Source organism: Seriola dumerili, unplaced genomic scaffold, assembly GCF_002260705.1.
Source record: "Seriola dumerili isolate Sdu_G_001 unplaced genomic scaffold, Sdu_1.0 BDQW01000081.1, whole genome shotgun sequence".
Classification (NCBI taxonomy): domain Eukaryota; kingdom Metazoa; phylum Chordata; class Actinopteri; order Carangiformes; family Carangidae; genus Seriola; species Seriola dumerili.
Genome location: NW_019174336.1, coordinates 4,922,258 through 4,940,646, shown reverse-complemented (window position 1 = coordinate 4,940,646; position 18,389 = coordinate 4,922,258). Strand labels below are relative to the sequence as shown.

The 18,389-nt window shown below is 39.8% G+C and overlaps 1 protein-coding gene across 1 annotated transcript in view; it reads right to left on the bottom strand.

The window, feature by feature from the left end:
• The window catches only part of LOC111221156 (voltage-dependent N-type calcium channel subunit alpha-1B-like), a 161,519-nt gene that overhangs the window by 98,001 nt on the left and 45,129 nt on the right, over window positions 1–18,389 (bottom strand). The window contains exons 4-5 of the mRNA XM_022744504.1: window positions 3,779–3,870; window positions 3,272–3,424 (exon numbers count right to left, since the gene is read on the bottom strand). Coding sequence (XP_022600225.1) covers window positions 3,272–3,424; window positions 3,779–3,870 — 245 coding nt within the window. The remainder of the gene's footprint in view (window positions 1–3,271; window positions 3,425–3,778; window positions 3,871–18,389) is intronic.

Sequence of the window (18,389 nt, the reverse complement as noted above, 5' to 3'; positions counted from 1 at the left end):
TCATTGTGTGAGCAGCTATACTCACATTGAAAATGAGTGCTCACAGAGAGGGCTAGAGGCTAAGGAAAATAATTTCAAGTCATTTCTACCTTTTCTAACAACCTGACTTAGTGTTTACGAGAAGCCAAGACAGAAAGAAAACCATGTGTTTTCAGGTTTAGGCGTCAAAGTGTGTATGTGGTCCAACTAATCAAGGCGAGTCCTACCATATATGCGCTTCAGTTTTCAGGCTTGTGAAGTGACAAAGAGATGATATAGTACCAGAATACATGGAGGCTGCCGAGAGTTTGTTTAAAGAATGTGACGGCACATATGTCAGCAGATGGGGATCAGAATAAAGAATAAATGTGCTGAGTATAACAGATGCCTTGTGCAACCAGCGTTTCATAAGGGGCAGTGCCTCGATCAGAGGCTGTGCCAAGTTTTAACGATGATTTGCAGAGCCAGACTGCACAGCCAACATCTCTCTGGTGTCACTCCAGTAAGACGCGTCCTTTCCTTCTTACTGACAGGTGCTGTGTCAGCCGGACTCTTTCAGGATAATATGGGAACATCTCTCTGTTTTCTTGTACTGGGTGCAGCTCTTTCATGAAATTAGACAATTTGCAAAAAAAATAAGTACAGCTCATTATTCGAATTACATGTAATTTTTTTCAAATAACATCTGTGTTATTTTTCTTTATTTTCATTTAAAAAACAAATATGTTACCATTGAGGACATATTTGATCGTGCTATGCACTTTTAAAAGTCACACTGATGACAATGTTAAACATGCTGCCATCAAACTTCACGTACATGTGAACAAATTTATGAGACTAGTCATGAATATTTTAGTGAACCATTATGAGTTACAGAATTTCAATGCAATGAGCAGTGGAAATGGGACATTGATAAATTGAAAGCAGCTGTAATTCAAATACTCATCTGTTAACATAAATTTAGTGAAGACTACAGGAAATCTTAAATCATTTCAATCATTTCAGACTTTGTGGAGCTTGTTTATAATCTCATTAATGCCACAATAGAAATAATCCAAATTAGTCCTTGTGTGTATTTGACAAGCCAGTGCTCAAGTGAAGGGACACCTAATGAATATACACTAGGAAAAACATGCAGTCCTACTCAGACAAACATGGTCCTTACAGCACTCGTTCATACATACAGACAGATACAAAGATACAACATACTATAAAGATATATATATATATCTATATATATATATAGATATATATATGTGTATATGTGTGTATATGTGTACATATATATAGACACACACACATACAAAGAAAAAAAGAACACAGCAGTGGTCATGTACAAAGTTGTTACCAGTGCTGCTCAGTATAATCGAACCCTGCTGTGTGTCTGACTGAAATAACTCAGTAACACATGTACTGTACATTAGCAGGCTGTCACAACAGCTCACACCACTACGAGCACCCTGACTGGGTTGACACACACACAAACACACACACACACATAGACACACACACACACACACACACACACACACACACATTGATAGATGCACATATTTTACAGCTGGGCCAGCCAATAACCCTGAAGTCACACCTTCACACTCTATCTGACACCAGTGTTGGGGAAATAAAGCCTCATAATTTTCATCACTGCATTACACAATGGGTAATTTCAGTCAAGCAATCTGACTGTCTAAAGTATAACTACTATAATGCTGTAGTAAAAAATAACTAATAGGAGCCTGGCTGTGATTTATCTGAAATGTTTTTTACACACACACGCACGCACGCACGCACGCACACACACACACACACACACACACAGTATATATATCCTGCATTTAACCCTAACCCTAATCCTAACCCTATACTTTGCATGAAAGTTAACCTCACTACTTGTGCTGTTTCTGAAAACATCTTTCCAACCTGACAGGCAGCCATTGTTTTCAATCCATTCAGCCCCATGCACACTGCTCAAGGACAAAGAGAAATCCAAACCTCACCTTGTTGAAGTAACCAGGCTATGACTGGACAATCACTCTTCGAGACAGGGGTTAATCAAAAGCTTATAATGCTAAAATGACTCAGTGACATTTTGAGTACTGCTCTTTGTGTCACAGTTCTCATAGTGTCCTGATAAGTTCTTAGAAAACCTGCTGAAAGTCTAAGCACTAGAAAAATTCACATGAATCTATTTAAACCATAGACTGTAAATAAAGATGGATGTAGCCTTTGTGACATTTCTGAAAAGCGGTTATGAAGCTCAGAGTGGGCTGCTCTGCTGTTGCCATCTTGGCAATGTCTGACTCCACCTAATTCCCGGCTAATCCAAAAATATGCAAAGAGTTGGGGCGTGTGCGGAGCTCAGACTTTGGTGCATGCCGGTTCAGTATCTGTGGCAAACATACACTTAGCATATCTCTTAGCATCATTAGCACAGGTGGGCGTCAAAGGCTAACACAAGGCTAATTATCTAGTTAAAGAGCTAACCTAAGAAGTCAAATTAGCACAAACCCAGGAACGTACAAATTAGTACTCACCTCAAAAAACTTCCTCACATTCTGGTAGTCCATTAACCGCACAGTAAGTCATATTATTTGTCTGATATTTACATAAAAAATATTCCAAAAGGCAACCTAGCTAACAGCTAGCAGCTAGAAACAGAATGGCTAGCCAACTGTGATGGCATTCACCTGTCACCCAAAGCAGTAATGCAAAGTGTGATTTGTATTTAAAGATATTAAACTTACAAAAACACAGCTATAAATATAAGTTGCTCAGCAGCCACTCACACAGCAAAGAATGCCTTGTCAGGTTTTATTGCTGCCTCACTAACACACACTTCTGATGCAGCAGAAAGCGGGAACCAGCGAACTGCAACCTCATTAACGCCATCTGAGTTAGCATTCGATCAGGAGGCCAAGTACATAAGCATCTCTATTGAGTTACAGCAGAAGCTATCAATCAAAACCTGACGACTGTGAAAATTCCATTCATCAAAATCAAGATGTGAAAAACGGCCGTCAAAAATTCTGCTGTGCACTTGTTTGTTATGTTGATATAGGCACGCCGGCTGCCAGTTCTGCGAATGTGCAACTACTCATAAGCCACATGTACATACAGAACTTATGAATCATTTATGCACGCCTTCATAAATATGCAATGCAATATATGATCTCATCCGTAACAAATACAGGAACACAGCTGAAAGAAAAAAAAGTTTTCCTGGCGTCGACTCGGCTGATGATCAGTGTTGTCGTACAAACACAGGCCACAGCCAAGCTGTTGCTCTCACCAGTGTCGATCTTGAAGCAGGTGTTGTGGAATTTGCCCATGTAAAACTCCACCCCGATGATGGCAAACATGACAATGGCGAAGAAGAGCAGCAGGCCGATCTGAAGCAGAGGAACCATGGCTTTCATTATAGACTTCAACACCACCTGGAGACCTGAGAGACAGACAGAGGAGGGGTAGAGGGGAGGGAAGAAAGTCTAAGCACTTGCTTCTTCTTTTTTATTATTTTAGACATTATTTCTATTAATTATAATAAAACTCACCAGAGATTTTTATTCATCATTCAGACAATCAAAGACTAGTTTACGTCATATAATCTTAATCTTTTTCTACATACTGACCAATCAAAAGCAAGAGACATTAACTGTGATAATGGCCCATGTGGAGGCTTTAATAGGTGTAATCTTCGTGGCACTTTTCAAAACTATCTTACAAAGTGATAAAACATTTAAAAACAAACTACAAAAGCAAGAATGAAATCTCTTAAAATGATGGTAAGGTGACATACTTGGGATTCCTGATACGAGTTTCAGGGGTCTCAGCACTCTCACCGCTCGCAGTGTTCTCAGGTCAAAGTCTGAACCCACCGTGGCCAAGATTCTGTAAACACACAGACACAAACATGCAACAAGAACATTAAAAACCATTTATCTCCACACACTGTACAATATAAGTCTGCAACTAACCATTTCTGTTCTTATTATAAGGTGACGTCTTGCTTGTTTTGTCCGACCACCAGTGTTATAAAACAGAAAAAGCAACAAATCCTCACATTTGAGAGACTGGAACTAGTGAATACATGGTTCTCCTGCTACTCCTGCTTGACAAATGACTGAAAGAATTAATTGATAATGAAGATTGTTGCTGATTAATGATGATGAAGTGATCACAACTAGGCTGCAACCGGAGCTTCCATTTTCATTATTGCTTTATCTCCTGATTATCTTGTCTGAAAACTGTGAAAAATGTGCATTACTATTCAATTTACAGTAACCCAAGTCATTGTTGATTACTCTTCCATAAATTGCCAGATTGGTGATTTAATCACTGCAGCACTGACACAATGACTTTTTTTTTTTCATTTACGTTTAATCTGATGTTTATTTTTTTCCATTAATACATTTTTTATGTTCTATACATTTTCAAAAACTGGTGAGAGTCTCCCGGAGTGATGTCTTCAAACTAACTGATTTCTTTCTCTCCAAAACACAAATATATGCAGTTCATGATGATGTTAAACAGAGAAAATCATTTTAATAAGAGTGAAAACATAGTTTAGTGTTAGTCTCACACACACACAGCCTATAGGTTGGTCGCATATGTAGCTGATTACATCATGTGCTGTTTATCTCCGCTTTTACCTAGAAGTGGAGAAGTGACTGTGGCTGGTCCTTGTATGCATGCATGTGTGTGTGTGTGTGTGTGTGTGTGTGTGTGTGTGTGTGTGTGTGTGTGTGTGTGTGTGTGTGTGTGTGTGTGCATGTGCGTGTGCGTGTGCATGTGTGTGCTGGCCATTGAGCCACAGCTGGCAGCCCTCATTACAGGCTGTACACAGAGGGGGAGACTTAAGTGCTCCACTGAAACACACAGAAAAAAAAACATGCTCCAGGCTAAGGAGAGAGAGAGAGCGAGAGAAAAAGAGAAAGAAAGAGAGAGAGAGAGAGAGAGAGAGAGAGAGAGAGAGAGAGAGAGAAAGAGATATGCAGTTTATGCAGGAGAGAGGTCAAAAAGAAGGAGAGTAGGAGGACTATGAAAGTAAGAATTACTATAAAGACACAGAGGATAAGTGAACCAGCAGGAATGATATCAATTTGATCTGGAATCTAAGAGAGAGACATACCAATACATTCCCCACTTTGTGAGACCTTGTTTCATGGCTGTCGATTTAAACAGAGATGATGTGATATGTCTCTACCAACTTCCAGGGAAGCTAAACTATTCCTATCAACATTTTGTCTTGTAAACACAAGACGGAAACTGATTTCCAGTGTTTGGTTGTGCGCTACAGACGCTCTGTGGTGCAAGGTTGTTACATCAGTTTCTGTCAGCAGTTGCCTGAGAGAAATGACAGAGAAGAAACACTCCTGAGAAACTGAAACTGAACTGCCACTGAGTTTTCCCTTCACTATTTTTCATGCTGAAAACAATGGTGATGTGGGTCTGGACCCAGGATGAAGAAGCTGAGGCCAAGTCCTCAGTGCTGTGGTGTGGGACGTTTGAATAACCTGATGAGGACTTTATTTTAAACAATCATACATTACACAGTATGCTACACAGGGCGGGGTTTAACAGGGGAGGGTTTAAAAACTTTTCAATCGTGAGGCCAGAAAGGTGCACGGTTCTAAAGAAGGGAGGCTCATTGGAAAAATGTTTTAAGACTCAAATTAAAAGCCATAGAATAATAAACTGTACATTATTAATGGCTTCATTTTTATTGAATAAATAATTGCCAAATCCATGAATGGATAATGAACAATGGGCCTCTGGACAAAGACATGGGAAAGACCCCCCGCCCAGACTGAAAAATTAGACTAGAAATGACCCTCGTCTTTCTTTGTTAGTTGTTCTTCGTGCCTTTGTGGTCATTTTTTTTGTTGGCACTCTGCAGCGAGTTCTACCTTACATTTGTGTTGCAACCAACTTAGAAAAGAAAACTTCCATGTTTGCCTTGTTTTTTTATGCATTACAAAGTATAAATGATATTATTTATAACATCCCAAATGGGTCTGTTTTTTAAACCTCTCAGTTAAGCACTATAGGGAGTCCCAAAGCAGGTAGAAAATCCTCAAGGGTATAACAGCTTTTATGTAGAGGGAAGCGCACTGATGACTAACTGAAAGAAATTCTTCAAAACAAGTGCAAACACAAATACACACACAAACACAGACACACACACAGAGAAACAGTAGAAAACAAGAAAGGTCGCTTATTGCTCCCTGGTTACCAGTTGGCATGGTAACCGATAAAGCACATCTGTGCTTTATGGGAATTATCATTATGGGTGAAATCAGTCTTCTGGGATGAAAGTGTCTGTTTAGTAATAAGGAATATATTGTTTTATACATATTTCATGCTCAGGCTTTGCAGCTGATCAACTTCTGACAGTGATGGATTTCCAAATGATTTTCTCATTACGTTTCCCACGTGCACTTTATGATTTTTATTTATCATACTGTTTTATATATTTCAGGTTTATGTGGGAAGGCCAGATCAAAAAATATGCTGTGAGAAGTGAGAGATCAGAGCTGAGGGATGATGTAGAAGACGACATATTGATGAGGCCTGTGCTTAGAGCAAAAAGCCTCTTAACACCATTTATCTACAGTAATACCTGCACATCAGCACGCACATGCAGCCCTGCATTCAAACCTACAGTAACTTCACCGTCAAGAATAAAATGAGCACTGGAACATTCAAACCCAGTGTCTCTCCGTCTCTCTCCATGGTGCTGAACATGTAAACCCAGTCTCTCTCTCTGAGTCTCTCTACCTTGTGCTAAAACATTCGCTCACAGTGGCTGCATCTTAGTTCATGACTGTCCAGAGGCTGAATTCTCGTCATAACGGATCCATGAGTCTGTGCAAAATCAAAGGCTCGTCCAGATGTGGCTGAGGAACACACACACTTCTTCTGCACAAATTTGGAGGACACAAGTGTGTCTGTTGTAGATCTCAGTATCCCACAATCCACTGTGCCCCATCAATTGTGAAATGAAATGTTCAGCTAACCCTCACCAACCCATGGAAGCTGCAAATATCTTAGAATTACAGGGAAGTTTTTCATTATCTATATACATTATATATATGTAGGACTACATGTGACAACATGAGATGTATTGTGCAAATCGCTGCTCTTGAAAACACCAAATAGTGACTAAAAACCACTAATGATATATTACATTTTTCTCATTTGAGTCCAAACATTTCAATTTGATTCAAATAAAATCAATGACGACTGTGGAAATTCACAAACATGGTACACAGTGGAAAAGTAACAGAGGAATCTCACAACCCATTACCTATATATCAAAGCAGGATGAGCCTCCATTAACCAGACATGACAGAGCAGCTTCACCAAGTTCAACCCAAGAAAAGCAGATGAAAATTTTGTGCTCAACAAGCCTAAAAATGATGAAACAAGCTCCACACTATATGTGTGCACTGGTGCAACAGATAGAGAGGGGGACGAGTTAACAATTCAACGAGCTGTTAAATGATACAGGCAGGCTCCTACATCTGTAACAGTGAAGTATGTGTAGGTAACAATTTTTTTTTTTTGCCAATTCACCATTCATCAGCAAGAAAAAGAAATTCAACAATCGCTGAGCTCCTGAAAAAAACTACAAGATACACAATTTACCAACTCAGTTTTGCAGTTCTTCACTTTTCAACTCTTCACAGAGGTCAGAGGCCATCCTATGTCAGCTCTAATTAGACTAATGACTGTCAACCACACATCATGCGATGCCCAGGTGGTGGTCCTTATTTGGACCAAGCTTATAACCCACCATCTAAACCGGGAAATAAAGATGATAGGATTTAGGTAAAGAAACAGCATAGAAGGAATTAAAAGCAGTGCTGTTATTTCTAGGATTTGATGACAACAAACAAAATTCAAACTCATAAAGCTAAAGATAACTTTTATTTTCTCAGGTCTTTAATGATACACAAACAGTCTCTCTTGGTCTCTCTCCATGTTTCTGAAACATGGCAATTAAATATTTCTCCTGATGGGCCATTTTATGACCCACCACTACTGCTTCTTAAACCACTGCTACCACCAATACTGCCACGATTAGTACCGTGCGACTGTAGACTGCACACCCAATCATAGTGTACAACCTCGTAACCACACTGAATCACCATGGAAACCACCTTATAGACTCCAGTAACCACCCAGATTGACCATAGTAACCACGGTATATACCCTAGCAACAACCTTGCAACTATTTGAAAACACCCTAACAACCAATCAGAGTAACTATTTGAGTCACCTTAATACACCGAATTGCCAAACACCTGCCAGCCTACATCTGCTAACAATTACAACACATTAGAATCCTAAAAAATGTTAGTGTTCTGTGTATGACGTTAATGGACAAACGAGAAGCACACAAGAATAGTCTATTCACAGTAAATAAAGCCATTGTGACCTGAAGACACAGAATGAAAAGCGGATATAAAAACATGAATCATCCCTCTTTTAATGCCCTCCACAATCAATAACTCACTTTGTTTTGCTAAGTGCACACATGTATGTGTGTCTGTGTGTGTGCATTTGCCTGTGAAGGGATGATTTGATGACTGTGTAGACAGACGGTCGGGCAGGGAGCAGGCACAAGAAGAAGCTATGAGTTTTAATATCCCTTTATCATCACCACAATATATCCATGTGGGCGCCAGACACTGGCACAGGAAATACGGAGGGTGATGCTATCGTCTGTCACTTGCTCACATACACCCCACACACACACACACACACACACACACACACACACACACACACACACACACACACACAGAGCTGTATTGTCGCACACAGGTATCATGTAAGTATGTTCAAGCAGGAGTCTGAGAATAGAGAGGAAAACTAGACAAACATGTTCATACAAAAGCAACAAAGCAAACGCACTAGAGTTCAACCATACCTGCTGTAGGTGCACAGATTCACACGTTCACGATACAAGAACCCACTTCCTCTGAGGCTCATCAAATATATCTCAGGATCCTGTGATTAAGCCTTTATCGCTGGATTATGAATAGAACCTGAACTAATTTAACCTTGAAGAGACAATGGCAGAACAAGACAGCGAGATCAGACTGATTCATGCTGTCCATCAAAATCCATATAAAGAAACACATACTTCTATTCTATAAAAGAATTAATTCATTAATTTAAAAAAAATGCACGTGCTCAAACGTGACTGTGTGACTGATAATCATGTTCATTCCCTGGTAAACAGACATGCTTTTTAGAACTGAATCACTCTTCCCTCCTCACGCTTCCACAGTTGAGCTTTCATAAACATGAATGGAAGTGTGAAGTGGCCAATGAATGAACACAACTTTACGCCCCTCTGGCAGAAATTAAAGCTCCACTAATCAAATGGGTGCATGTAATGTGGAAGGGGTCGCTTGCAGTAATTAACCCACAGAGAATTATCAACAACCCTGCAGCTATGTGAAGCTTTTTAAGCCTCTTTTAGCTCATTGTTTTGGTTCATTTCACAGTCAGGTTCAGTCTCACTGCTCCTCTTAAACTTAGTTTCCAGCAGCAGCAGGCAGATTCCATTATAAGCACTCTGTACCAAATACTAGTTGGACAAGAAAGTGGAATATCTAGCAGCTAAATACTTTCTTCTCAGGAATCTGCAGGGACCAAATCAGAGCTTAATAGGAGAGTGAATATTGGAATTACATTCATCAGGTGGACAGAAACAAGACTAAATAATGCTAATGTTGCTATAGGATGTGTAAATAGGAAGCTGCCTGCCAACAGATTAGCTGTAACAACTTTCAAAGCCAATGACTGAGTTGTTTGCTGCGAGCTTGTTTTGGAGCTTTAAAACATGATTAATTTAGCTTTGAGAGAACAGTGAGATGTTTTGGGGAAAGTGCTTATTTGCTTCAAGTTTGCAACAAGTTCTAGCTTGTTTAAAGAAAGAGATGGATGGAGAAAATGAAAACATCTGAAACGAAACAGAGATGGACTCAGGCAGGAAGATGTGGCTGAGAAAAAGAGAGGAAAATGGTGACACGCCGCTTCCTCGTGAGGCTGAGTGATGTAGTTTAATTACTGCGACCCTCCCCAGCTGGGGGCCGGGGGCTGTGATTGAGTTTTTCACACATCCAGGATGTGTGTGTAAGAGGAGACTGGGGCTCCCAGAGGACAGACAAGAGAACATGGTGCTGACAACCTGACTGAATAACTGCCTCCCTGCCTGTCTGTCTGAACACTACCAGCTGGTCACGGACTGTCTGTCTGCCTCTCTACTTGTCTCTCTGCTCGCTTTTCTGCATCACATTTGAACAGAACCAACTGGTGAATATTTTAATTCAATACCTGCTTGCTGAACTGGCACTGTTGTATTATGTATGTCGACCCGCCTGTGTGCCATTTCTGCTCAGTAAATAGAATAAGGGGTGAGAATTAAACCTGAACCAGCCCATAGACTCTTTTTAAACCTTTGGAAACAAAACTGAAAATAAAATTTAAAAAAAACTGAATATTTGTAGTTTTATTTTTTGACAGGAGATTTCCCTCACCAGCCTCTCATACTCTGGGTACTTGTGAAAGCATCATATCAGTGTATGGCTTTAAAGCTTTGTAAATATTTTTCTGTGTCTACTAGACCACTATCAACATAGTCTCAAATTACATTGATCTGCTGTTTGCTTCAGACTCAAAGGCCCAAGGATGAAATTGTTGGTTGACTGGTTCAACTGCTCTTGACAACTACTGACCAGATTGCTATGGATTGTGGTATGGACGCTCATGTTCCCCTGAGGATTATGGTAAACAAACCTTTTTTTGTCTAGTACCACAATTGCATCCACATTTCCTCTCCGCTAGTTTGGTCCATGACACGGCATTTTGAAAACAACTTAGGAGGTTTTGACAAAACACACTGAGGATTAGATTTGGATGATCAGGCAGTAGACCTCTTTAGATGATAATTCTACACAATCTTCAGTCTACGTCTTTGTAGCAAACCACTGAGCGTGAGCACTTCACGGAAATTTAATCAAAATGCAAGATTATTTCATTAATGTGGTGAAGTGACCTGATTTTCCAGCTATTTTAATTTACCAGATTTGACAAAAACAATCAAATTAATTTCCAAAAAAATGTTCTGTATGGCAATGCATGTTGATATGGTGATGTAAAACTACAGGAGCAATATAGTCTACACCTGTACAATCTGAGTCTAGTCTAGTGTTTGTACTTCTGCATGTCTGTCTGTCTGTCTGTTTCATCCCATAAAAAAAAGTCAAAATTATCTTGAAAATGTGTACACACACACACACACACACACACACACACACCCACACACACACACACACACACACACACACACCCACACACACACACACACACACACACACACACCCACACACACAGATTAGAAAATAGGCCTCATCATTATTTCATTTCTACCGTCTCATCTAATAGGAAACGAGCTAACCAATCATGAAACAGGCTTTAGCGTGTCACATCCTGTTTTGTGAGTAAAACATGGAGTGAGTGAGTGTGTGTGTGCATGTGTGTGAATGGTGCTGTGCTGTATTGCTATGACATTATAGGATGTGAGCGTACAGCTGTGACAGAGTCAGGAGAGCAAGCATTTCCCACAATGCACATGAGGACAGAAGGGGGTACTCATGAACTCATCGCGGCTGCCAAAGCCACTCGCCGTCAAACATGGCTGCTGTTGTAGTGCTGTGGTTCTAAATTAACACTGCATGCGTATGCGTACATGCACACACAGACAAACACACACACACACACACACACACACACACACACACACACACACACACACACACAGGCTTACTCCTTATTAGACTCATAAACAAGTCAAAAGCAGGGGCCTGAAAAAACAAACGCTCACATCCCCAGGCTACGTAACGTAGTTCTGATTTTCCTGATCAGCTCAGATCTGACAATCTCCCATTTCCCTCACAACTAAGAACAACTGAAAAAAGATATTCTTTCAGTAAATATTGAAGTGGGTGTTCTTGTTACTAATTTCTCTACATGAGCAGTAATTTCAATCTTTCTTATTCTGCCTCATACCCGAAGGAACATGAAATAAAATTCATAATACCGCATGTTTGATTAAATGTATGTTGTGTGTTTTACAATATAAAGCATTTTGCTGAGAAAAATAAAATAAAAAAGTCTACAATGGACAGTAATGACCTTTAATAAATTCAAAGTAATGGTATAAGGTGTACTTCCCACTCATCATACATCTTTTATTGTTCTTTTCCATCTAGCTGACGTAATAGTTGGTGCAAATTTTGCTGTTCATTTACTTTTTTAAAAACCACGTTTAAAAGCAAGTTTAAGGCAAAGCAGCACTTTGCTTCCCCTTCCTCTCCTCTGGCCACCTCCTTCTCCTCCTACATCTGAAATTTTATTAAGAAAGTTTGTTCGTTCCAAGGTGAAGAATGAACTTTCAAACTCATAGTCAGCAAAGTCTCACAATCCAGGACATAGACAGACCCCTGGTATTCAGCAATGAAGGAGAATATGAATCTTTTGTAGACTGGAAGCCCAGGAAATAGTCAGATCACACCAGAGTTACTGCCCATGAAAAGCAAAAATATAGGTCATTCAGTCGGTTACAATACCAGGCATCCCACCCCAACTTATCAAAACATAACACACAGTGTGCTCTCCAGTGCCAGGAGTCCATTAGTTAAAGTGAAATTATTACTGAGATCGGTGGTTGGTATTTTTTTTTCCTCACACATACTGTAGGTGCCTGATGTGAGTAATGACAGAATCTGAGAGAGGAAATGGAGTGAGAGTGAGAGAGAGAGAGAGAGAGAGAGAGAGAGGAAGAGAGAGGGAGAGAGAGAGAGAGAGAGAGAGAGAGAGAGAGAGAGAGAGGGCAGGAGAGAAAGGCTGTTGCAGTGGCGAGCACAGAGAGGTGAAGTGGTGGTTGGTGTGTGTGTGTGTCTCTCCCGTTGGCCCATTTTTAATTTTCGCCTATGCGCCTCAGAGGGTCTGTGCATGCCACTGGGTAGCCACCTAACCTGAGCCTCACCTGATGATTAATTACCACAAAAAAACTGCTTTGCAAAGTTTCCTTCTATAACCCTGGACATTTCTGCGGGCTGTGTGCCGGTCTAATTCTTTGTATTTTTACAAGAGCACATAATTAACAGAGTGAAAGGTAAAACAATCAAAGCAGAAAAGCCTAGAGGTCTGATTTGGAAAATGGACTTGTTGAAAGTCCACCATATTGTTCATTTTCAGAAGGATTTTTAGAGACCTGATCTGAAAGGCAACCTCTGACAACCAGACCCCGAGGTTGATTAGACCTGCTCCAAAATGAGGTAGGAACAGGCTGCAATATAGAGGAGCACCAACACCAGTAGCAGCCTGACACTCCACCAGTTAATAAGCAGCTGTGGTAAATCTCATCAGCCTCAAAAACACACTTTTCTCCTGTGATGATAGAAAGTCTGCCTGCATCCACTCCAGTATTAGACATATTGACACACAGACCCAACACTCTACGTGAGCCAATTAGACTGACTATAATTTGGACCAGGCCTGACTTTGGTTACTAATCGAGTGGACCCATGAAGATCTCATGTAGGGGGCTGTTTAAAAGCTCTCATAAGAATTGACATGGATCTCTTCCAGGAAAGCAACACAGGTTTTCCTGAATTCACCAAATTTGTATTTCAAGGCAAACCTGAATCCGTACCCTGTGTAGTTTTTGACCATGAAAAAATGTAACACGTAGGTTTTAACGTGCATGTGCAGGTGACATAACACACACTTCCGCAAATGGTTGCACACTACTAATCTATAAATGGTGATAATGCAGCAAAAAATACAGCATCGTGCCGGCAGATGCAGCGAAGAAGAAGAAGACTGCTGTCAAATAAACACAGATGGAAAAAATACAGGTTTCAAAATTTTAAGAAAAAATGGCTTTTACAAATATTTTATGAAGAAGGAAATGGGTTCAACACATTTTTTAGACCTCAAGGATGTACTTCATGCATTTCGGGGAGTAACACTAAAAGTAAGGAGAAACTTTGTTTACAAGAAAACTCCACAGGGCACCGTTAAACCTGCAATAACCTGCAATCTTTCAGCCACTCAGGGACAGAAGAAAACAGTTGTGAATACAACACTGACAAATCATCATTTTTTACATATCCCGCAGTTACAGAGCAATATTATCGTTCATTTAGAGACATTTTACTGGCCACATGGCAAATGTAAGTTGAATAAGTAAGTCGTAAGTAAGTAAGTAAGTTGAATTGACTCTGTTTTAGCTCTGTGTTAGGTCTTCACCAACTCCTGAGGGAAATATCTGGCTCTTTAGCTGCTAAATGTTCCATTATGTCTGTCTGTCGTTTGTAGTTGAACGGGTAGCTTACAGTGGGCATAACAAAGCTTTTTTGCTGTAAAAGGCCGAAAATGGCACTGTGAGAGTGAAAAACTGTTTCAAACAAAACAATTAGAGCCTGTGTAGCAGTCTGACCTTCAGAGCTCTTATTATTATGATAATGATTATCAATCACAGCTGTGACTCAGGGCTAACACCGCTGATCTAATACCGACAGCTCCGCTGTTTCTTAAAAAGATGCTGATTGGTCACAAGTTGCATGTCCTGCCCTCCTCTTCTTACAAACCATGATTCTTTAACTAAGCTCTGCTCACATTAACTTGACAATGTTGTAAACGTGTGAGCATGTGTACACACACACACACACACACACACACAAAAAGCACACACACACACACACACACAAAGCACAGTGCACAAGCACATCTTTTTTGAATTATATTATATTCCATATTTTTGCTTTCTGTTTAAGCAGATGTATTCACGTCAATGTCACAGTTTGATGTCTGTCATCTCAGAAGTCTAGAAATATTTCTTGTTAGTTCAGAGGAGTAAAATCTTTTCTACTAAGTTCAAAAACAGAACAATGAACATCCATATATAATACACTCTGCACAGTGTTAATATGTGGTATGAAAGTGGGACACAGCTACAGCTGAACTTTACTTTAGAATCCCAGCAGATCAGGTTGCGTTCGGAAAACTTAACACACACAGAGTCCTGCTGTGTGTGGCCAGGTGTTCCAATAAAAGCGCTGCAGATCAGATAACCTATCATCACACCTGGATCCAAACAGGAAGCAGATGCAAAACATACAGGCAGCAGGGAGCTGGGATGGCTGTCACATTAGTCAAAAATGGATTGTCAGGACACAGTATGTTGTACTGTTTTTGGACACGCCATTCAGCCACATGAGAGACAATGGAGTTACTGTAAATTTATTTAAATGTCACAAGCGGTGACAAGCCTAGCAGTCTGTGTTTAGGTGTTGAAATATTACAGTTTATCATTAGAAATAGTATTACTATTAGTGGTAGGACTATAGTGCAACAGGAGTACAGGATGTACATAATCCAGCCATTGAGTAACATGGAAGACTATATTTTCACTATATGGGAGCTATTGTTATTGGACACTTCCCCCCAAGGAGACATCCTGACAAGATGTGCTGTGATTTATGTGTGTGAATGTAATAAAGCCTGGCCTCCTCAGCTGAATCCGGTCTGAAAAGCTGCACGGACACGACATTATGGCACAAATTCATTGCATGAGTAGACAAGTCATTGTATGGATCTTGAGGTACATCAGTGGAATTGTAGCCGCAGGGGTTTGATGAATCTGGACCTTCATGTAAAACAGTGTTTCCTGTCAGACTCTATTCTGTCTGTACAGTATGTAAGTATAGTCACAGATGAAGTAAGCAAACCTTTCTCTCTATTGTGCTTTTGAAAACCAGTGTGTTCACCCAAACATCTAATAAAGACAAACAGAGAGCAGGAGAGAGGAGAAGAATAGACACAAACACACACAAAAACATTAATAAAAAGTCAGATTAATATAAAGCCAGACAGTGTATTCAACAGAATTTGTTTTTCTCTGTCAGAAGAAACAACATGAGATCAGTAAATACTGTATGTCTTATTTCTCCTCCACCTGCAAACAAACTCTGAAACAAAAACAAAACTTTTGTAGCCTCAAGGCTGGAAAACTTATTTTATTCCACAATGTCTGCAAGTATCATATCATTTATCATCATAAATATCACATAGCTTTTTATAGCTCCTAAATGTATTGTGCATCCTTTTATACACATTTCACTCAGAGGTGTAGCGGTGCATATATGCAGGTATATGCAGTGTAGAGGCTATCCACCTCTGGAAGGAGGATTTAACATACATCTACCTAAAAACAGCTACAGATACGCATCAGTGCACACCTTGCAAACTGCAGGTAATCATGTTACAGTCTTTCATGTGTGGCATTTACTCAGAAGCGCACCATCAGGAGAGGCAAAACATGCTAATGCTTAGGGTCCTAAAAGTGGAAAAGGGGGCCCCCGAAGGCCCCTCATATTTTGCAATGACAACTTTAAATCCCCTGAACCCTCCAATAAAAATACTATACAGTACACCCACCCCCACCCACCCGCCCCCAAAGTGGGGCCCCTGATGATGTAGCTGTGCTGTAGGTAACGTCTACCTATATCTTGCACGTGAGGCATTCAGGGAACAATTGTAGAGTCTACTGATAGTCTGCATGTGTGTGTCTTCGATGGGCTTCGATTGGGCTACGAACTGTGAACGGGAGACTTCACCCACAGAGACACAGAGCCTGAGATGTTCGGTATTTTTGGAAACTAACACTAGGACTTAAAATAGTGTTTCGTTTCAGTGTTTCACTGCACAGCATGAGCTCGTAATATCTGACTCACTGGAAGGTCAGTGCTGTCTACCCCTTGATTAACAGTAATAAACCACATTTCATTCAGTTGGTGGAAAAAAAGTCAAGTCAAATTTATCTAAAGAGCACATTTGAAAAAAAAATAAAAAACCAGGTGTTGAAGTGCTGCACACAGAGAACACAATTCACAAGTCATAAATTAAAATATTTAATTTGTGGCTTTTATTTAAAAATTCAATTGAATTGCAGACTAATTATTTCATTTAATTTTACAGAATTAAAAGTTAATGAAACAATTAAAACAAAAGTAAAAGGGTACTAAAACTGTGACAGACAAAGTAGAGCAATTATTTTTTTTTAAGTTGATAATTATGGGGACTTGAAAACAACTGTGTAGAGAGGTCTCGAGCCAGCAGCAGGCAGAGACACTGGTCTGACACTGGGAGGTAAACTGATCCACAGGCTGGAACAGAACCGGACTGACTCAACTACAGTTCCCGGCTTTTACAGACATCCTTTTATTAATATATAGGGTATCATATATTTACACCACCATCAGACAAGTGCGTCTACACTGGACAATACTGCAAACTAATGTTTAATGATATTTTTAAAATTCGCACTTTCTGCCATTTCTGCACATGGTAACTGCAGCAAGGTAAGAAATAGACGGTTACGGTTAATAATAAGATGAACATTAATCACAGGTCTGTGATAGGATGCAAACATCATCTCCTGCACTGAAGTCAGATGTGCTACTTACTCTCCACGACGCTACATGAAGAGCTCCCTACCTGCTCTGGGACTGAACATTGGCAGTGGAGTAAGTCATGAGGCGTGGGATCATCCAATATGGATGTTATTCTCAGGAATACAGTGAATTCTGTAGATGCACAGTTTCAATATGAGACCGACTGTAGGAACTGCAAAGCTTAAGCACAACAATGCAATACAGAGCAGGAAAACATATACTTAAACCAATCAATGGACAATTTAATGATAACTCAATTGAAAGCTAATAATTGCTGTAGAAGTTGGATCGTAACTGGATCAACCTGCATATGTACCTGCATAAGTTACAAGACCAAAAATCCTCTAATATGATCTTAACCTTGACTTTATTAATCTAATAATAACCCTAATAATGAATTAATCAGGATTTGTAATGAAAGCCTTCCACTGTTAGATTTACTGTCTATCTGCTGTCATAAACAAGACCCTGCTGTGGTGCAGATACACAAACCGCAGAGTCTATTTTTGTTTTCTGACTATTATGATTGCCATATTGATTGCAATATATATATATATATATTTTTTTTTTTTAACTTCATTTATTTTTGGGTTTAATTTGCTTTTCATCTCCAGCTTGCTCCTGTGATCACAGAGGGAGGCAGTTTCATCCAACAGTAATCATCATGTCTCATGCAATACTATATCTGACCAAATATCTGACCAGGACATTCAAACTTCAAACCACCATTACTCATTTTTACCACCTCCGCCTGAACAAACTGTCCTTTATTTTTATGTCTGTCTATTTTTATGTATTTCTGTGTCTTTCTTGCAGATTTTTTTTGTGCTTCTTGTGGTGAAAAGAAAACTCCAGGCCTGCTGACATGCT